The sequence below is a fragment of the Scophthalmus maximus genome, chromosome 6, assembly GCF_022379125.1.
Source record: "Scophthalmus maximus strain ysfricsl-2021 chromosome 6, ASM2237912v1, whole genome shotgun sequence".
Lineage (NCBI taxonomy): Eukaryota > Metazoa > Chordata > Actinopteri > Pleuronectiformes > Scophthalmidae > Scophthalmus > Scophthalmus maximus.
This window is the reverse complement of record NC_061520.1, coordinates 14,132,354-14,154,115: the sequence shown is the minus strand read 5'-3', so window position 1 is coordinate 14,154,115 and position 21,762 is coordinate 14,132,354. Positions and strand designations below refer to the sequence as shown.

General features: G+C 42.6%; 2 protein-coding genes across 5 annotated transcripts; one reads left to right on the top strand and one right to left on the bottom strand.

Annotated features, from left to right (window-relative positions):
- Window positions 1-5,716: 5,716 nt before the first annotated feature.
- Window positions 5,717-9,267, bottom strand: si:ch211-157b11.8 (fibroleukin). The gene is made up of 6 exons (XM_035632776.2): window positions 8,648-9,267; window positions 7,872-8,067; window positions 7,398-7,475; window positions 7,203-7,315; window positions 6,803-7,065; window positions 5,717-6,529 (listed from the first exon to the last, which is right to left on the bottom strand). The coding sequence occupies exons 1-6, from the start codon at window positions 8,915-8,917 to the stop codon at window positions 6,187-6,189; spliced, it is 1,263 nt and encodes a 420-aa protein (XP_035488669.1). The 5' UTR covers window positions 8,918-9,267; the 3' UTR covers window positions 5,717-6,186.
- A 3,957-nt stretch (window positions 9,268-13,224) lies between these two features.
- On the top strand, window positions 13,225-21,376 carry LOC118309760 (ras-related protein rab7). 4 transcript variants are annotated; one of them, XM_035632243.1, is made up of 6 exons: window positions 13,225-13,319; window positions 17,227-17,289; window positions 17,841-17,967; window positions 18,106-18,324; window positions 19,742-19,870; window positions 19,973-21,376. In XM_035632243.1, the coding sequence occupies exons 2-6, from the start codon at window positions 17,237-17,239 to the stop codon at window positions 20,066-20,068; spliced, it is 624 nt and encodes a 207-aa protein (XP_035488136.1). In that variant the 5' UTR covers window positions 13,225-13,319; window positions 17,227-17,236; the 3' UTR covers window positions 20,069-21,376. The 4 variants fall into 4 exon arrangements, with proteins under 4 accessions (XP_035488136.1, XP_035488135.1, XP_035488134.1 ...); XM_035632242.2 differs by having other exon boundaries at window positions 13,246-13,390; XM_035632241.2 differs by having other exon boundaries at window positions 13,256-13,616.
- The last annotated feature ends 386 nt before the right edge of the window (window positions 21,377-21,762 follow it).

Sequence of the window (21,762 nt, the reverse complement as noted above, 5' to 3'; positions counted from 1 at the left end):
ATGATACCGTGCTTGATGCAGCACTGTGCTGTTAGAGTTGGTTTACACACGTCTCACTGAAACTCACTCAATCTCTTGTAGGCTTGAGAAGGATTTTTAAAGTCACCAGAGGTCAGAGGCTCACTATTTCACGAGAGCAGCAGGAAGTAGAAGTTTACACCATGTCACTGAGACAACCTGTCCATCAAACTCTGTTACACTGGAGCCGACCAGGGAGTTGTAGAATTTAAAACACCTTCCTTTTTTTCAACCTGTGAGTGTTCGTCACTTTTAGATATCGTGTCTTTATTTATATATCTTGTATGAAGTTCCAGATCCTGTGTATGTGTATGTGCGTACATGTTTTTATGTGCGTCTCTCTGCTAATGCTGCGTCTGATCCTCAGTGATTCCGAGGGTTTAAATACCCTGACGTTTCTTCTCCTCCTGTAAAGAAAAGTCTGCTGCTCTGGGTAAGCTGATTCTGCTGCACTCACACACACACACACACACACACACACACACACACACACACAGAAATCCCCCCTGACTGCTGCTCAAATGGAGATTCATGGAGACATGAGATTTGTGTGGTTGTGCGTGTGTGTGTGTGTTTTGTCGCTCTGCGAGTCTCTGCAGGTGCAAGATGAAGAGAAGAAACACATCTGACCATTAGGCTGCTTTACCACATCCTCCATACTCCACTTCACTTCTCTCAATTCCCAGATGTGCACACACTCATCTCCTCATGGTTCATAGTTGTATATTTCAGTTTGTGAATAAATTGTCAACCTAGTTGTATGTGGATTGGGATGAGCTGCTTCTGGCCTCCTGACGGTTTCCTTTCATGTGTTTGTGTCAGTAGGTATTATCAGATTAGATAATCCTTTGATTTGACAAATGGAGTCTGCTTGATCAGCATTCTCAATCTCATCAGCTTCCCCATAGCCATATTCTCCTCACTTCAGAGCAACAGTTTGGTGGATAACAACGGAAACAGTCAACATCAGAGCCTCGGTTTGACTGGACTTTTACCTTTTCTGCTTGTAAATCATTCAAATAATGACAAAGTGACATAAAATGACCACACAGAGACTCAAAATGACCTAAAGCGATACAAAGCCACTATTAAGAGACACATTACTACTCGAAAAAATGCAGCCACGTCGTTATTACTTGTTTTGTGTTTTTTTTGTTTTCAGTTTGGTAGTCTTGGGTTTAAGAGTCTTACACAGGGGTTCATTAGCTCATCTATCCATGCACACAGTTTACTGTGAATACAGTGTCCTAATGATGAATAGACTCAATCTGACATAATTAAATAATGTAGGCTTGATGTACAGTACACTGTTTTTACAAAATGTAAAAAATATGTACACATTAAATGGAAATGAAATGTGATTCACAAAGACAACAAAAAAGGATGACAAAACGGTTAGAAAATCTCTTGTCTGGAGTCTTTATGGTTTTGAAGGCGTCAGTGTTGGGCCAAGGAGGAAACACAGTCCTGGGCCTGTAACAGGCTCACTGGGCCTCCGTCACACTCCTGACCTGAGGGGGGTCAAGTCCTTCAGGGTCATGCCTGAAATGTTGCTGAACACTATGTCTGTTTTGGTGTTCTCTTTAGCACTTTGAGATTGCTTTTAGCAATGAAAAGTGCTCTATTAATGAAATGTATTATTATTATTATTATTATTATTATTATTATTATTATTATTATTATTATTATTATTATTATTATTATGTTTGATTTGAAGGGACCTGTATGAGTTGGCAAAGGACAACGTGAGGAAAAAAATAGAAAGTAATTAGAGTAAATTCTCTCAAATTTTAAACAGTGTTTCAAAATGACACACAGCACAGCAGCCGCTGGTGCCTCCCCCTCCCCCTCCCTGTAAAAGCTCCTTTCTCTGGTGCAAATTTAGAAATGACAAGAGATGGAGTGAGGCCTGCCACATGGGCCCTGTGTCCTCCCACCCACCCCTCCCCTCCTCACCCCAGCTCCTCACCACATCAGGATACACTTGTTCTGTTGAATTCCGGTTTCAAACGGAACGCTGCCTTGCTCTGCTTTTATGCAGGACCAGTATTAAAAGCAGGCACATGCTGTCTCTTAGTGGCCCTGTGGTCAGGGAGGAGGGGGAGCCTCTAACGGCCTGTTCTACGCACACACCTTTCAAACCTCACCCGGTCCCGCTTCCTCCCCTCCTCACCCCTGACAGCCCCCGTGCACGCAGCCTTATCACCATGAGAGGAGATTAATGAACGAGAAGTTCCATCCACTGCAAGCCACAGAGGTCATCACCTCCTCCCGCCTTTTCCACGCTGTCACATGACCAAATCCTTTTCTTCTGGTGACACACTGCTGCCGAGCCCCGCATTTATTTTCTTATAATCTCACAGTAAAATGACATTGTGATATCATAAACACAGTCTTTGAATTCGTTCAACTGTTCTCGGTTGTAGATCTTTTCTGTTCTTTGACCTCCAACCTCAGTTTGAATGCCCCCAGTGTTGGAACAGATACACTGCAGTCCTTTTTTTGTTCGAGGTTTAATATTTTTACATTTGTAATTCAAACCCCTCATGTTTGCACTGGCTCCGTGATATGGTTTGAAGGAAAGTACATTATTAAAACCACAAAAAAATAACATTGTAGCAAAACATACAGCTTTAATTCAGAGTCAGTATCATTGGGTTTGACCCAGTTATCATTATTATCCAGTTTATTTTCATATGGAGCCCAATATCTATTGTTCTGAATTTTTAAAAATGTTCTATCTGACTTTTTCTCTTCCTCGACGTGTTTGAGACCAAGTTGAAGTTTCCCGGCAAGTAGGGCCTGCAAGAGAAAGAGGGAACGTCATTTCCCAGAGTTACCCGTTGCTTAACAACATTGCCACCTGCTGTTAACCAGATAAATTGGCGCATCTACAGTTTTATTTATTGTAAGACGTCCAGTACCAGCTGCTGGGTTTTGAACTGCAGACTTGAGCAGCTGGACTAATCCTCCTCTGTATTAAACTCCTGCCTAAATATTTGCCTTCTTTCCTATTTTTTTTTTTTTTAACCTGCATTTGGTATAGGCCACACAGGTCACATTTTCAACTCATCTAAACCTAGAACTTACCAATGTGCGACTTTAAATGTGTATAGTAAAGTCTTCCCACATGATACTGTCCCTATTTACCAAGTGTGATTACTTCAAGCTGATCAACATCAAAGATGATTGATGGTTATATGTTGATATATCCTCTATCATCCTCAGATGATAGAGGAGGTTCTTTGTCGTGAGTTAGGCTGAATTCAGACACAACAGATGATGATTCTCAGTTGAGGTACTGCAGCAATCAATGTCGTTCTCAGCATGCATTTGAGAATAAATCTACACGCGAGGAAATGTTCAGAGTCAATATAGCGCAAATAACACAAGGTGGCAGGTACGATGACATAGAGTGAAGGGAAAGTATTAGGTTCTGCAAGAAAAGGCTATACACATCCAGTGACCTTCACCTGTGCACTTCCATAGTCAATCATCAATTACGTATGTGACCTTGAACACATAGACATGACCAAGATGGAAGCCTGCTATAGTAACCTATATAACCTGATTAAATAAATCATTTGACCAATAATTTAAAACAAAATTGGTTTCAGAGGCCATTTGGAGGGTCTGTTCTTTAAATATAAATACTGTATATCCACTGTATATCCACTGGAGCCATTTGTGTGTGTGTGTAATATATATTACACACACACACACACACACAATGTTCTGTTTCTCTGATCATCGTAACTAACTTTAGCCCCAGCTAAGACATGTCTGTCCCTGGGGGTGTAGAGGTTGCTGGCATGCTACTGTGTATGTGGATCAACACAATGAGTAAATAATATAAGGTAAGCTCATGTTTTTCAATCTTTCTTGTGCCACACGCAGAAATAAACGACACAGGTCACAGAGGAACTTCCCTCAGAGGAGCTCAGTGCTTCTCAGAGGGATGTGCTGGCTAACCGCTGGCCAGGCTGGGCTTCCGGCCCTGGGGCAGCAGCGTCTGCCGGTACCCCTCGCACCCTGCAGCTACACCGCTATCACCCCACTCCAGACACTGTGCCAGGATACTGTGGTGACACAACCCTGAGCCTGTGTTCCTCCCTTGTCAACAAGACTGATGGAAGCAGAGAGGAGGAGAAGAGAGAGAAGAAGAGGACAGGAGGACTGATTGATTTTTAAAGTGACTGCAGCTCATGCAGTATGCAGAGCATGTGGGAGATAATGTTAGACTGAGGGAGTGAAGGAAAGATAATATATTAGAGAATCAGTGAGAATAAATTGGAGAATCAGTGAGTATAAATAGAAAGAGGCAGAAAATGAGTTTTTATAGTGATTTATTTTTGTTATCAGTGATAACATAAAGTGAAAGCCATTTTTTTAGACAGTTGATAGGATCCTTATCCAGCATATTTCAAGAGCATCTCTTCAATACAAAATCTTTGTGTGGACCAACAGGACCTTTGCCAGGATCTAAATTAAAGCAGTTGTTTTTACCAGTTAACTTCAGCTGACATTACACTTTTCCTCTCAGTCCCTCCAATATGATCAGAGGCCACCAGGGGGCACAACACGGACTCGTTCACCAGCAATACAACAAAACACGCACAAGGACACATATTCAAAGTCAAAGAGAAAGCTGATAGGTATAATAACTTGTATCGTATTAATTAAGTTGGTAAATATGTGTGTGTGTGTGTGTGTGTGTGTAAGATGGAGAAAAGGAAAAAGGAGCTTGTGGTTGTATAACAATAATCAAGGCGGCATGATCAAACAGTCTTACATGGCAGCCATTTTATTTCTAAATTGAGCTGGTTTTACACACACATGAATACAGGCATGTCTTGGTGTGTGTATAAGTGGTGTGTGTGAAATACCGTGGCTGGTCGAGAGTCTGTTCGCTGTGTGTTTAGATCAGATCCCACTGAGCTCCCTCCCTCAGGCCCTCAGCCCCCACTGGATAATATTAGACACACTCCTTGTTGGAGCAGTATTATGAACACTGCTAAAATAGGTGCAGCCGTTCACACACACACACACACACACACACACACACACACACACACACACACACACACTATTCTTTCCCTCACTTGTGCTCGGCCAAACCCAGCACTAACACACACCAACTCCCAGAGATGCCTTTGCGGTCCACAGGCAGAGGGAGCTGCTCGCCTAATGCCAGCGTGAAAGAGCAGGTGAGGCTGAGTGTGTGTGAGTTTGACTTGGTGGCAGTGAGCGGAGTGTGGTTTTGGAGTGTATGACGACGGGATGAACCTCCCAAGGGGCAGCATCAGTGTGTCAGGCTTGCTCCTGGGAAAGTATGAGCAAGGTGAGGTGAGAAAAATGGCTTCTCCAAACCGGCGCTCATCTCTGTTTACTGTCAAACCGTATTGATACCACTGGAGTCAGCAGACAGTCTGGTTTTTAAATCCCACTTTTAGTCCCTCGCTCTCCCCCTCTGTTGCATGAATGATGATGGATGAAGTTTAAATGTGAGGAGCTGTGTATCACCCAACTGTCAGAGTCTCCCTCAGCAGGGAAACAATGACTTACACACTTTCTCTCATGACATCATCTGGCCTACATGTGAACACGGCTGCAGACAGTTTGACTCGGCCGTTGGTGTCTTATACACACTCCCAGGGTTAATCCATGATGCACCCATGCATTTTATGAACAGTGTGGGTAATGTTTCATCTTTATTGTGCCTGCATGTGCACGTGCAGCATTACAATAAAACCATCCTTTATATGTAAACTATATTAATATGTAGATACATGTCTCACTGCATCCTAGTGATTACATCAGTTATTTTCCAATGTTCAATAAAGAAATTTATAACAACAACAACAGTTACTACAACAAGCATTAATTTTAATATCTATTTCTTTTCTTAATAATTAACAGGACTATGATGTATAGTATGGTGTTTAGACAAACAGTCTGCTAGTGAATACTTAAACATTATTTGTGGTATATTTTTTTCTCAAATCTATTAGCTGCCATTGTAATAGCATGTAACTGATAAGTGACATGAATGCTGCTCTAAAAAGAGTGATGTCCACACAGTAACTCTAACGTCTAACGTCTAACGTCTGTGACTGGCGTGAGCACTACAGCAGGTTGCTGTGCAGCCAATGTTCAATGTTGTTAACTTCAGGACGTCCCCACAATGGCCCTCGGTCTTGTTTTCATCTCCACCTTCTTGAAGGAGTAGCGCTCTCCAGTCCGTCCGTCTGTCAGGATGTACCATGTCCCCCAGTAGATGCCGTTGGTCACCCCACTGTAGCGCCCACGGTAATATCGTCCGTTCAGGTTGGCTGCCAGGCACGCATCAAACCACCAACCAGTGCCGTAGTACTGACCACAGTTTCCGGCTGCATAGCGGTCATGATCTCGGTCAGCTGTGCTGAAGGATCTGCCGTCGTGGTTGTAACGTTTGCTGTAGCTCAAGGCATTGCCTGCATCTCCGGAGTACTCACGTGCCGTCAGGCGATACCTGGGAGAAAACAAGAGTAATACACAAGTCATTATGAGCTTCGGTGTAGAGGGGTGCTCAAGCAACCCTCCTGACACAATGTAATTTCCAATCTGATGGGATCCTGCCAAAACACAATATTTTCTGCTCAATTTACAGCAATTTTAGTAATTCTGTGGTTAGTCAAGGATAAACCACACCTGACCAAACTAAAACCACACAGTCACGATTATGCATGTCGGTTTTTGAGTGTTAGTCCTGAACTTGAGTGTGTGTTTGTGCAGTGTGTTTCACCTCTGTGCCTCGGAGGCCACTTTGAAATTGTTGTATGTCGCCTGGCGTCTCTGTTGATGCCAGTCCTCCAGCTCAATTCGGAGTTGGTGTTGACCAGAGGAGGTGAGGGCATGTAGCGCCGCGTTCCCCAGCCAGTGCTCTCCCTGTGGACTTCCAAAGCCCTCCCGGTATTCCTGCCATGTCCTGTTGAAATTCAGCGAACCATCGTGCCGATTTTGGATCACCGTCCAACCACCGCCCGCCGTCTCCATGTCACATTTAGCCTGAGCCATAACAAAGACTTTGATATTACAAAGCCTAGATTTTGCAGATCCACAGATAGCATACACATCTCTAAAAGAAGGAGAGCAGGGCGGGGGGTCTGTCTGTGTGTTTAGGAGCGTGAGTGTATCTGAAATACCTCCAGTGCTGGCCCGTGCAGGTCGGGCTGGATGGTGTAGATTCCGTTGTCTTTGATGCCGAACCTGTAAATCTCTGCACAGTCCTGAGGGTGTAACCTCTCCAAGGGCGCGACTGCGAATCACACACAGTAGATTGGTATTAAACTCACTGATCAACAACAATCGCACCGTGTGATCACTCCTCAAGCCCTCACCTGTTGGCGGGTGTTGTGTGATGCTCTTCAGGAAAAGCAGCAGGTCTTTCTCCCCCTCTCTTCCCACTGCTGCACTTTCTGTGAATGCGGGAGAAAGCTTAGGTTCATCAGTGAAACACATCACACCGTCGTCAGGCTCTAAAAACAGATGCTCTGTCTTTATTTACTGGGCAGAGAGCCTCCAGTTTGTGTGATAGCTCAGCTTCTCCTCATAGTGAACACAACTCTTCTTCACCCTTCTCTGTGCAGTTGAATTCCAATGCACTCACCTATGACCGACACTTAGCAGGCCTTATTGAGGTTCTGTTTACTATGTGGGGGAGTGAGTCCGGTGGCATTTGTGTGTGTGTGTGTGTGTGTGTGTGTGTGTGTGTGTGTGTGTGTGTGTGTGTGTGTGTGTGTGTGTTCGTGTTCGTTAGTGCGTGCGTGCATGCATGCATTGCAGAGTTGGGGATATAAACGTGTACCACTCACCCAGTCGTTTGGCCATCGCCCCAAGGGCCTGGCTGTGACAGTGGAGGTCACACTCCGTCAGCACAGCTGCCATCAGTGACAGGATGGCCCCTAGAGAGTTGCTCTCTTGGCCCCCGTGACCCCAGGCCCCCCCTGTTTCCTGGATGGAGTGCATGCAGCGCTGCAGCTGAACTAGACGTTCTTTGACACCTCCGGTCTGCAAAGACAATGTCGACAGGTACATTTCGATTAGCAGGAGGAGTTAGCAGTCAGTCACGATTGAACACTGTCATGTCTTCTTTATTCTTCTACGAAATTTTACATCTATAAATGTTGATTGAAAACAGTACTGTTTAAAGTAAGAGAGGTTAAACTGTGCATGTGCATCCTTTAGTTTAGAAGATGACATCATATTCTGTGTCACCCTCAATCCGTCTCTTACACTAGCATCAGCCATTGTAATCGTGTCCCTCACACACCTGTTGCTGCATGAGCTCAGCACAACCATATGATGAGGACATTTTTAAAGCAGACCTAATTTTATCCCTTCTTTGACTGTCATTGCACCGTGGCTGTTAGGTGGTGCCAAGTTTAGTGGGCTGACTGTCCCATGAGAGAGGACCTGCCGGCCGTGCCTGATAGCACACTGCTCAGTAGTTGCTGCTCACACGTGAATGAACAGACCCAGAGTCGCTCAGTGTGTCAAAACCATTTCATTGTCTGGCTCTCCTTAGAATAAAGTTTTAAGATTTGTAATTTAGAAAAATAAATCTCATCACACTGCTAGTGTCACATACCTTAGGCTGAACCTGGGGGATGTCATGCCTGTGCTCCATCCTTTGAGGGGCCTCTGAAACGGCTGGAAGTGAAACCCCCACCCGACAGGCTGTTGTCCCGGTCTGACCCTCACAGGCCCCACTGCCAACTCCTGCTCCCGTCCCAGGTGGGATGGGTGCAGCCACCAGACTGTCTCTGCAGGGAGGGTGTGTGCAGGCCGGGGATGCATCTAAGGACAGCAGGGCGCCCACGTAGAGTGACAGCATACCAAGAGAACCAAAAGGAATCATGGGAAATGCAGGCTTTTCCTAAACTTTGTTTCAATCTCTTGAGCAGTTGTCCAGCTTCCTTCTCTCAAGCTGTAAATAGTTTGACCTTTTGTCGGCAAAGACCCTCTGCAAAGCGTCACTTTGTCGTTTGTCTTTAAATCCCAATAAGTGCCTCTTCGGGTGGAAAGTATTTGCTGCCCTCTTCTTGAAGTCTAGATCTCTGTATTGTTGTCGTTGTCTTCTACCCTCTGCACTTCTCTCATCCTCTTCTTCTTTCCTTTCCCCCCTCACTGCTCGTCCTCCTCTTTCTCCTGCTCCTCTCTGTTAGTGAGGTTGCTTTGGCTCAGATTCCTAGATAACTGCGGCACTCATTGCTGTCTGACACGGACTAATGCACCCACCCCCTGATACACACTCGCACACACACACACACACACAGACACACACACACACACACACACACACACACACACACACACACACACACACACATAGACAAACAATCTGCCCATCTCCTTAACTCATCTCCTTCTTTCTCTGCTAGACTCCTACACAGCCACATGCAGGGCAAGGTTATACACTCGAACGTACACACACACACACACACACACACACACACACACACAAACACATACACAGAACGTGGACAGAAATGCTGCAAAGGACATTGAACGCCTCATAGCTTTACCCATCCAGGTGAGGGAGTGACAGAGATTGTGGAGATGAAAATGCAGCAGATGCTTCAAATATATGGCTCCTTCCTTCCTTCCCGTGTGCCGTGTTCACGTCCTTTTGTTCTGCAGTATTTGTGTTGACAAACCGAGTTCCAAAGAAACCATAAAGACTTGACATTCAATAGGCGCGAGAAAGCAGGAATTCCTCTATAAACACCAGAGTCATCGCGGCTCTGCAGAGGCACACTCCCAGTAACAAGGAGGACAAACACACATGTATAGATACACATGTGAACTCAAAGCAGAACCGAATCAAGATGAGATCTCCGACATAGTACAACAATGGTTTTGTGCTGAGCCCATGGCAGCTCAGTTGTTTTAAAAACTTAAGGAGTTAGATGAAGATATTTAAAGAAGATATTTCCCGTATTGTTCTCTCGGGACATACTAACTTAACCCTATTTTGTTGTAAAAACGACATGTTTTATAAAATGAATACATACAACATAAAACATATATAATATATATATACCAATAAAGAATGCTACAATTAGACCAATTTTTTTTAAAAATGTGACATTCAGTTAAAAACTGAATGTCACTGAACTGAAGAAGCCTCTTGGATGAGAGTTGAATATTCTACAAGAATCTAAAACCGACATTGTTATTTCGTCATGTAACTCTTCATAGCCAATTTATAAAACCAAATATATTTTGTGTCTCACCAGATTATTTTATTAAGTATTGTGTGTCTTCTGGGTTTACAGTGACATAGGTGACACTTAATGAAAAAAATCATACTGTTATGTTACATTATTGCTAGCTAAAATAATAATAAAATCTACTATTACTAATATATCACAATCAGTATCACACAGGAATGTAAGTTTTTCTGTAATGTTTTAATAGTATCACATAATGTTTTGTCATGTTTTGAAAGGAAAAAATACAAATATGTTTTCAGCAGAAAATAACCTACACACACACACACACACACACACATCTCTCTCTCCAGGTTTTATAACTTCATTTACTGTGTTTATGCTGTTGCGTTATTTAATTGTAAACCTTTTCCTGGTATTTTATGTGGATTATGATGATCTGCTCCTGGCCTCCTGACGGTTTGCTTTCATGTGTGTTTGTGTCAGTAGGTATTATCAGATTAGATAATCCTTTGATTTGAGAAATAGACTCTGCCTGATCAGCATTCTCAATCTCATCGCCTTTCCTCTTGCTGTTCTTTCCCTTCCCATTAATATCAGACCGACGGTGCGGTGATTATAATGGAAACAGTCGACACCAGAGACTCTGACTACAGAGGGAAAACTGATGTGAAGCATCATCACCTGATATTTTCTTGAGCATGAAGAATGTTTTTAGTAGCAGCTAAAATCTTGCAGTTCTTGTTTGAGGGATTATCACACAATCTTCCCAGCAATAGGCTTCTAGATCTGCGAGATTATGTAAAGTTTTTCCATTTTTTTCATATTTAGGTCGGGGAACTTGTGGGGGCCATGGCAAAGCATCAGTGAAGGCCATTGTGGATCTTTAGGTGTGTTTAGGACCACTATCCTGTTGTAGAAGCCATCCTTTTATTTATCTTCATCTTTTTAGAGACTGTGTGATGTTTACTCTTTCTTGTATCTGAATCTGGTCTTGTGATGAGGATGTAAGCAGGTTTTCTTCTGATGACGCTTCCATGAAGGTCACACTTCTGCAGGTGTGGTTCTGCACAGTAGGACAGTGCACCACCTCCAAAATCGAAATCTTCCTGAGGGTCTTTTGCAAACAAACTGCGTTTTTGATTTGCTTTCCTCCTAGCAATCTTATGGGCAGTTATCCGGGGAAGTTTTCTTGGTCTTCCAGACCTCAACTTGACCTCTAACATTCCTGTTAACTGACATTTCCTAATTACATAACAAACTGAAATGGCTACCTGAAAATACTTTGCACTCCTGCTTTGTGGGCAACGGTTATTTCAATTAGGTGCTGGGCAGCTGCTCAGAGGAGCCAATGGCTGGAACAAGGTGTGAGGAAACCTGCCATTTTCTAACAACGTCTGTGAACAAAACCACAGCCCTAACAAGCTAATTAAGGTCCAAGACCTTGGTAAAAGTTACCTCCGAGCTCAAAACCTTTGGATGTCCAAACTTTTGTGTGGTCTCCTTAGCTTTTTTTCCACTATTAAATTGTACAAAACCAAAATGATACACTAATCACTAATCCTCTTAGAAATTTTGAAAATAATGTTTCATCAGAGGCAAACGCCACACCTATCTTTGACCTTTACACTTTCTCAGCACAATGCCATTACCACAGAGTGCTGCATTGCTCCAGAAAGGTCCAAAGCATGAATGTTGGTTTGAGTCTGGTACCAGCAGTTCACTTCTTCATCCGTTTAAACTAAGCTAACAGTGCTCTCTAGTGGTGAAGTATCCAAGCTCGCACCTTGGTCAGTGATTCAGCACACTGACGCATCACATACAGTATCTAACGTGTTATTGGTGTTATAAAGATTTAAAAGCATAACTTGTAGGGGGAGTGATCTAAAGCAGAAGTTATTCACTCACACACAGGATACCTTCATTTAGTCTCTCCACGTTCTAGCAAGTTTTTTTTTGATCAATAGAAGATGTCTTATATTGAGGGGTGTTAGAGATGTACATCCCTCAACACTATGGAATAAACGTATGTGCTAGAACATCGGAGTAGTTTTGTGCTGTGCAGTAACTGTAACATTGAGACCGGTGTGCAATCCACCGGCCTCATCCATCCCTGCTTAACTGTGTCATGTATACTGGTATGAAAATACTTAACTAAATGTGTGATTCTCTCCATTGTTTGGAAGTAATTTAGTCTATACCAGCCCTTAAGCCAGGCGCCCGCTATGTCTTATATTATTAGTTTTACATAATTTGGCCTAATTTCTTTCTGAATTGGGCTCATTTGACTGATTGCAATAGAACTCAAATCAATACAACAATTATGTGTGATATTTACTGGGAAATTCCAAGAGTCGGGAGTGAGGAACATCAGAGAGGTCACCAGGATCCATCATGACACTGCCCATGTGTGGAAACACATCGGACACAGTCACACTGTGTGAAATATAACAACTGAACAAACCATATCTGATCATGACAATCACATGAAAGCTTTCCAAAAAACTTGACAAATCTGTCAGCACACTTTGGCTTAAAAATGTAAACAGAAAATTAATGTTAATCACATGGAGTCAAACTTTAACAGCCACATGTGCAGGGACCAAACAAAACTGAACTGCACACCAATCCCCTTAAATCTTAGGAATATGAAATGAAACGTTTTAAGAACTTTAGAGATTTAGCAATTTGTCTCCTTTCCGGTATATCCCAAATCCAGTCTGCAACCACCTGACAGCGAGCCCAAACCTACATGCAGAGTAGAACTGTGGCACTTCTCTCAGAGAAGATTCTTGTAACATTCTATATGCCAAGTTGTGGATGTTCCCCAGCGTGGAATTAATAAAGTTTATCTTCTCTTATTATGTTATTGGATCCTTTGAAAAACTGGGTACTATGTGCAAAGGACAAACTATGTGCAAAGTCTCACAAACAATATTGCAGTCCATGATAAACATGACAGGAGGGCGTGGCCGCTGGGCTGGGGTCACTAATTGGCTGCGTCTGACGTAGGACGCAGGCGTTGTTTTGGAGCAGGAAGTGAAAGGGGAAGAGAGAAGCTGTGGTAGCAGGCAGCAGCAGCAGCAGGCAAGACTTCACACTAAGTGACAAATCGACCTTCCAGTGGCAGATAACCCGCCTCGTCGAGTCACCACACGGTTCGTCAGTGTTCGCGCGAAGGAAGAGTCATTTTTTTTTATAAGAATTTGACACGAGGCACTGTCAAGTAAACGCAGGCTAACGAGCGAGCCGTCGAGCTAGCTCCCTAACGTAACGTCTAGTTAGCCCCCGACGCTAACTGCCCTGAGCAATCACAGCTCGTCTGCCCGCAGCCTGGTCCGCGACCGTCGGCACGTCTCCGCTCCGCAGAGCCGCAAACTGAGAGTAAGTGTTTCACAGCGACGACCCGTGTGTTCGGCGTCAACTCCCTCGTCGTGCTAACGCTGCTAAAGCTAATGCTAACGGTGGTGCAGCGGCGTGTGTGTGTGTGTAAAAACAAGGCCCGTCTGTGGGAGACGACGCGGCTCGAACACAGTCGTTAAGTCTCTCTGAGTTCTGCCTCGTGTCACATGTTCACAGTGGGAATGTTGAAATCTTTACATGTGTAAGTTGTAACTTGGCCTTCGTGCTCACACACTGACACTCGGCCCACCGGCTCACAACGACCCGCTCCGTGTGTTCACAGGTTCTGTTCGGTGGCGTGTCGTCGTCGTCTGTTGTTGTTGTCGTCGTCGTTCTTCTTGTTGTTGTTGTTGTCGTCGTTGTTGTCGTCGTCGTTGTTGTCGTCGTCGTTGTTGTTGTTGTCGTCGTCGTCGTTGTCGTTGTTGTTGTTGTCGTCGTCGTCGTCGTCGTCGTCGTAGTTGTTGTTGTTGTTGTTGTTGTTGTTGTTGTTGTCGTCGTCGTCGTTGTTGTTGTTGTTGTTGTTGTCGTCGTCGTCGTCGTCGTCGTTGTTGTTGTCGTACATGTGTCTGTCGTGTTGCCAGGCAGACGGGACGTCTGTTTCTGTGAGTTTCGGTTCTGACTCACTCACGTACACACTCTTCACTTAGTCTGGTCAGAGATACTTTATGTAATGACGACGCCTGTAACTTGAGCCAACAAGCTCGCTGGGATCCGAGGAGTCACCAGAAAACAGCGTGCATTTTTTAAGTTGCGCTATCGCGAACCTAAAACATTTCGTGTCCTGTCACAACAGCACTGACAGTGACAGTGAAACGAGTTGGTCAGTTTGGTGAGAGACGTCCATCTGATTTCACACTGAGCCTCCTCCAGAGACCATAAACTCTATTTAGGAATCAATATCTGATGCTCTGATGTTTGTCAAAGGATCAAGATCTGGGATGAGTTTGTTCTGTTGTCATGTGACTGTGGTCTGAGCATGCCAAGCCTTCAGTGATATGCTGTTGTTCTTGCTGCTGTCAGCATGTCTTCACATGTGGTAGTCACTGGAGTGCTGTGCTCATTCCACTCAGGAAGAATACAAGTGTAGTTTCCATCTCCTGATGGAACTGAAAGTGTTTGTGTTTTACAGACTCAGTTTTAGAATTTTTTAGTTTTTTAAATTTCTGATTCAGTGTATCAGTATAATCAAAGTTTGGTTTTTCATCTGATTTATAATGTCAGTAAACGTTTCCCTGAGGAGGTTATGGTCTCAATCGCTTGTTTCAAATGTTCTTCAATACAGCACAATGTTCCTTTTGTAAATGTTGTCAAATTGTGAGTAAAAAGTTTATAAAGCACAGTATACATTGGAGCGTGGATACATTGTGATTGACAGCTGGTCCGTCCAATCGGTGCACGGAAGTAGGTGTAGCCGTGCGTGCAGTGGGCGAGCTCTCCCCAATCCTACATTTGGTTGAAAAAAAACCAAACAGCCTGGTGGTGGTCAAAATGTGAAACTCTAGGGTTCAAAATGGCAGCTCACAAACCAACGGGTGATGTCACAGTGGGCTGCAACTTGGTCAGAGTCCTTATATTCCTTTCTTGTAACGTCTCTGACTGATGACTACATCCTCAAGTCCTTAACATTTTTATGAATAATCACACCATGTGACCAACAAAAAAACTTTGGTAAAACAAGACTGATAGTTAATGACTGATAGTCTCAATAACATTGGATAATGTTTGGCTGTTGGACGTCTGTAGACGACTCACTCTCACGCTGTAGTCAGCTGACTGAGTTTCTGTAGTGAGCCAATTCCTCATTCCCCTCCCTTATTATTTTCTCTTACAGAGAATGATATGATTTTTGATTTTTCCTTCTTCAGTCCTCTTCAGTTTTTTCCTCTGTGGCAGTTGTAATTCTGACTCTTGGCATAGTTTTTTTCCCGTTCATTCAGCCTAGTTGCCGCTACAAAGTCCTGCGGAGCTGCGCCTGAGTCTCATGATATTTGGGAAAACCTGAACTTTCATGATGAGCTGATAGGAAGTGGTGAAGTTTTCTGTTAAACTGTTGTGTAACAGGTTAGTGTGCTTCACCTAAAGCAGATGGAAGTAGTAATTTGTTTGCCTCAAAACCAGCTGTGACTGTCAGTCAGAAAAACAACTACCTTCATTTTTTTTTTAATTCTATATTCTGTACATAAAAGAGCTTCTCCACTTTATAAGTTCATGATGAAATTAACTGTTCCAGTCATTTGCTGGTTCAACTTCTCAAATGTCTAATGTTTATCTTTGTCGTACGTGATGACAAACTGAATATGTTTTGGGTACATTTTTCACAACTTCTTGACATTTTGTAGAAAAAACTATTAATCTGTTAATTAAGAAAAATATCGGATATTAATCATTTATGAAAATAATTGTTAGTTGCAGGCAGCCCAAGTATATAAACCTTCGTAGCGGCCCTAAGTCACATTTCAGATCGCCTTCGCTGTTGTGAGGAAACACTGCATCCGATTCTCATCAGACTTGCTACTGCTGCCATGTTGAGATAAATGTTTGACAAAAGATAAAGCAGCCTCTTATGTAATCAATGTTTATTTTATTCTGTTCAGACTATGTATGTGTGTGTGGATAAGGATCATATACAATCCCTCAGGACTGGAACATAGACTTAGTTGTCTTGGACGATGATCAGGACAATACCATAACAAATCGTTTTCTTTTTTCTCCAGCATTCTCCAGATCACAGTGATTGAATTAATGTCATATATGATATATTTGGTATAGCTGATTCCCGCCTTTGTGAAAACATGGTTGAATGAATCCTCCCTCTGCTGCTTTTTCAACATTTTGAAATAATTGACATTAGCTCAGAGAGGACAGGACATGATTTGTTCACTATGTTGTTTGGCAATGTCTCAGATCTTGATTTCTTTTTTTAAATTTGTGACTAAATGAAATGATGCACGTCACGTGTTTCAGCTTTTAGACATGAAAAATTAATTATAATTTTTAATATTGAATTTACGAAATCGTAAACTTTAATTTTCCTTTAAAAAAAATATTTTTCAATAATCACACTTGAAGGCATAGGAGGTTTTTATTTGGTAAATCTATGATACAATTATCTGCACTTTTGAAGACAGACAATAGATCTTTATAAGAGCGTCCTCATCCCCCTTGATTTGTATGGTGTTATAAATGTGTGTAATTTGACACCATTGTCCTGTGTTATGTGTGATAGTGTACAGAGATGAGCGTTTGATGTAGTAGGTCGTTAGCTCGGTGTCTGTGATATCAGCAGATGATGCCAGATGTGTCACTTGGTTTGGAGGGGGCTCACTTCCTGTGGTTGGAACAGGGAAAGAGAGAGACTAATGTGTTTCTCGTGATTTGCCCCGCAGCTTACAAAGCACATGACTGGAATAAATGGGCATGGAACTCTAGACACAAGACTTACTACTGTCCAATGGCATTCTCCCACATATTAGCATATTCAAGTTATTGATTGTATTGTGGTGGTTAGGTTGTGACCTGAGATGTTGAAGTGGATGATGAAAACCTTCTGTACGTTGAACTTAATAAAATATTTGCTCTGTCTTTTGTGTAGCTTTGGAAAAATGACATCCAGGAAGAAAGTGCTCTTGAAAGTCATCATCCTGGGAGATTCTGGGTGAGTCACTCACAACCATGAACATTTCACATGACAAACCTTCAAATCATCAGATATTTACAATCTAAAATAGTTGGTTGGGAAAACACCTAAATGCCGACGTATTATTATTTTTTTTAATCAGTTTGTGTTAAGGTCACTTCCTTTTTGGCAGGAGTTATTACTGTGCCGCAAGCTGTCTCCAGGCAGAGTGAGACATCTGCTCTTTATTACTGCAGCGTTACTATTTTTCATTGATGCTCCTCATCTGCAGCCCAAACAAAACTTGAGCACTGCCTTAACTATCACGAGTGGGTGTGAAAACCAACTAGGTGTCAGTGAAAAATTTATTTTGTAATCAACGTTTTGGTTGCATTTGACTCTTTTGACGTCACATTTCTGTCTGAGTCACTCGGGATGCATGAAGGCGTAAATAGGGTCCAGATAACATCAATATATCACTCAGCCCTATGTTCCTACGAGCCATCAGTGGGCTTGTACCACCCTTTATTTCTGCTCCTGTTCTGCCATCTCCAGTGTCTGTTATCCTGTTTTTAATTCTTCTTCCTCAGTGTTGGAAAAACCTCCCTGATGAACCAGTATGTGAACAAGAAGTTCAGCAACCAGTACAAAGCGACGATAGGAGCAGACTTCCTCACGAAGGAAGTGATGGTGGATGACCGACTCGTTACAATGCAGGTGCGGCACAGTTACAACTCGAACGTTTACATCCTTTTGAGATGGACTGAAACACTCAATACATTTTTCCTACATCCTCACCCTAATTCCACAGTTGTTCATATTTGCAACTGTTTTTGTCTACCTGTCTCTGTCCAGATTTGGGACACCGCTGGCCAGGAGAGGTTCCAGTCCTTGGGTGTTGCGTTCTACCGTGGAGCAGACTGCTGTGTGCTGGTGTTTGATGTGACCGCACCAAACACTTTCAAGACACTTGACAGCTGGAGGGATGAGTTCCTGATCCAGGCCAGCCCCCGAGATCCTGAGAACTTCCCCTTTGTGGTGCTAGGCAACAAGATCGACTTGGAGAATAGACAGGTAATGGCTCCATGAAAAACTAGTTTTAAATCGTTATCCATCCTCCATTGCAAAGTATCTAAATGTAAGATCTCCAAGACACAGTTTTTTTTGTGTATGAACATACACATAAAGCTGCATTAATGGTTTTAGGGCTCTAAGTGCTTTTGAAACACTTACCACAGGGTCACAGCATTTCTGTGATGAACTCCGGAAAATATCCCAAAAATTGGGTCCAGACATTTTCCGGAGTTTGCCGTTCACATATGAAGAATGCAGCAGGAGAATGTGCAAGTCATCTGGGTAAGCGCCCACAAGCTTGCTGTGAATCTTCTGTAGATTTTCCTGCTCATTTCTTACATGGGCTCACTCATTTGTGGACATTTGCTTTCTCACAAGATTTTCTCTGGAAAATTTAAGGAAAATGTCCAGACTCCATTACATGTCTGAATGCAGCTCATGATATGCGTGAAAGTGCACGTGGACTCAAACTGCAGTGAAAGGAATGTAAGAGCACTTTGTGAAATCCCAGGAGTCTTTTCAACTATGCAGGGTCCTATTGATGTATATTGCAAGTCTCATTTCAATTTGTTCTTGACTTTCTTCTTCCCAATTTGGACATCAGTGAGGTGTGCACCACCTTTCTGCTGGTGTTGATAATCCCTGGTGTGACTGAGCTGAGTGGACTGGTTATATCTTACATTGGGAATGAATGAGCAGAGAAGTTGGATCTAGAGCAGACTGGTGTGATTTGCGGTGCACAAGACTCAGTGACGTGCGTGTGTGCGTGCGTGTGTGCGTGTGCAACAAATGACTGATAGTTGTAAGTCACTGTACAGACGATAGCATCGACAACCAGTGTTGTTTCCCTAGCAACGTAGCATTTTGTCTGTGATAGTTAGCTGCTGTTGAGTTTATGTTCTTTATTTATCTCGTTCTTTATCTCTACGTTCCCTACTGTTCTCTTTTGCGGTTAATTCTCTTGGCAGGCTATTTGATTTATGTAGCTAGTACATGGACACCCGCTGTACTTTAGATTTGTAGTTATCGATTATCAGTGCCTGAGTGGAACTTATGGGATGCTTTCTGTGCAGTTTTCACCTGTAGCAGCATGTATTGAAATAGAAATTAATATACGCCTGGTGGCCCGAAATATATTCTGTCATTTAATAGTTTTATCATATATCATTATTTTTATCACCTCCTCCACAGTACTGTTATGTGTACAATTTTCCGGTGCTCTTTCCACTTGTAAATAATAATCCATCTTATGTTTATTTATGACCTAAATTAGTCTTAACCCATTTTACCAAAATATGTATAATAATGACTAGATAAATATCGCAGGCTTGATAACTAGTTTTTTTTTAATATTATTGAATAACGCATCTTTACGAAAGTCAGCTCATCATGAATCTCTTCCTCGTCGTACACACAGGTAACCACCAAAAGGGCCCAGGCTTGGTGTCAGAGTAAGAACAACATTCCCTACTTTGAGACCAGTGCCAAAGAAGCCATTAACGTAGAACAGGCATTCCAGACTATTGCACGTAACGCCCTCAAACAGGTAAGTCGTGGTTGCTTGAAATGAAAAGAAAAGAATTTTGTCAAATCTGTTGGTTTCATGTTGTCCTACGCCGAATATGTTCCGTCTCTTGATTCCTCACAGGAGACAGAGGTGGAGTTGTATAATGAATTCCCTGAGCCCATCAAACTGGATAGGAACGACAGAGCTAAACCTTCAGCAGAAAGCTGCAGCTGCTGAAGGACAACTTGGACCATCTTCTCTCTCTTGGCTTTCTGAACCACCCCGTCACCGGTTACATCACCTGCACCTTGCTCCGAGGGAAAGAACTTCCCTGCTGGTCTTCCTCCTTCACACCACTATTCATTCTGTCAAAACATCCCCTCACGACGTACGCTGCACATGGATGTACCCCACGCTCATCCCCACTTAGTACACAAATTAATACACTAGCGTACTCTCGTAAAATACGCAGTCAAATCTAGTGCCCAAAGATCACACACGAGAAAGAATGACACACCCTCTGACCTCGCGGTCCCTGACTCGATTGTGAGTGATCTCCTGTCCTGCCTGCCCACCTGTCTGACTGTGGCCCCCGATTCTCACACAGAGGGGCCAGATGGAGCCATGTTCACAGATTGATCTCTGGATGGATCGACTGACGCTCTGTAATGTGAGAAGATGTTGGCTAATGTCAGCATTCCAAATTTTCTTATTCTCACTTTCTGTTTTCTCTTTGCTTATTGTTGCCTATCTTTCAAAAAATGATATAGTGTGTGTGTATATATATATATTTTTTTTTTCCTCAGTTGGCTATTGTTATTTCTCAAACTTTTTTTTTGCACTTTCTTTTCTTGTTTTTGTCTTTTTAAATGTTATAACGGGATGTCTGATTTTGGGCAACATCTGCTACAACACAGCTTTTGGTAAAATTCAGCGAATGATCTTTTACGCTAATTTTCCTTGACAAATATACCCTGAGGATTTTTCATACAGTTTGGTGATTGTATTACCTTCTCCCTTCAAGGTTGTGTGTAGATGGGTTGATAACTGCCTCAGGGTGCAGATGAAATGCTCCTTAAAATACATCAAGTAACAGCTGTTGATGCAGTCACAGTGTAAAACATGGAATCATTCTTAATATATTAATATTTGCCTTTTATGTAACATTACTTGTACTGCTACTATTACTGCTGTATGTATTACGTCCTTCATCAGACATCTTTCAATGCTATGGAATTACAGTGCGTGTCACCAACACAGCATACATCTGCCTTCTGTCATGTCTTTGTTCTTGCTGTTCCCTCTATCTGCTTGTAGCTCAGGTTGGCTAAGTACTTAATATTTTAATGGATTGTGTATTACGATGTATAGACAATAAAGGTAAAAGGCTGATGGATTGAACAGAAATCAACGTTCTCTTTCCATTTAAAGAAAAGATCCAACTTTTTGCCCTGATATTACTCCTCCTTATTGAAGAAAATCACTGCGATGCCAATGATGTTGTCAAACAAATTGGGATGTCAAATAATAAAACTCTTGAATATATCAGTGGTTCAGCTTTTTATGTGTCTATTTCTGTTGTATTTGGTTAATTCATTTCTTACATTTCCTCAGTGCATCCAGGTTGGGAGTTGTGTGACGTAATGCTTGGGTGAGTTGTAGTGTTTGAAAAACCTGGTAAACGCTTCCACAGTGGAGATTTGACCTCCACAGGACGTCACAGTCACTGCACCTTAAACCTCCTGTCAAGGAGCGACCACTGGCACTTTGACAACGACCTCCATAATCTCACATTCCATTCGTTTGTTTTTTTGTAGTACACACAGTTTACTCTCCAGTATGCAGCATGCATAACACCAGGACCCTGAAACTCCGATAAATAGCCTTTAACCATCATCAATTTTATCATTCACATAGGATTTTTCTGTTAT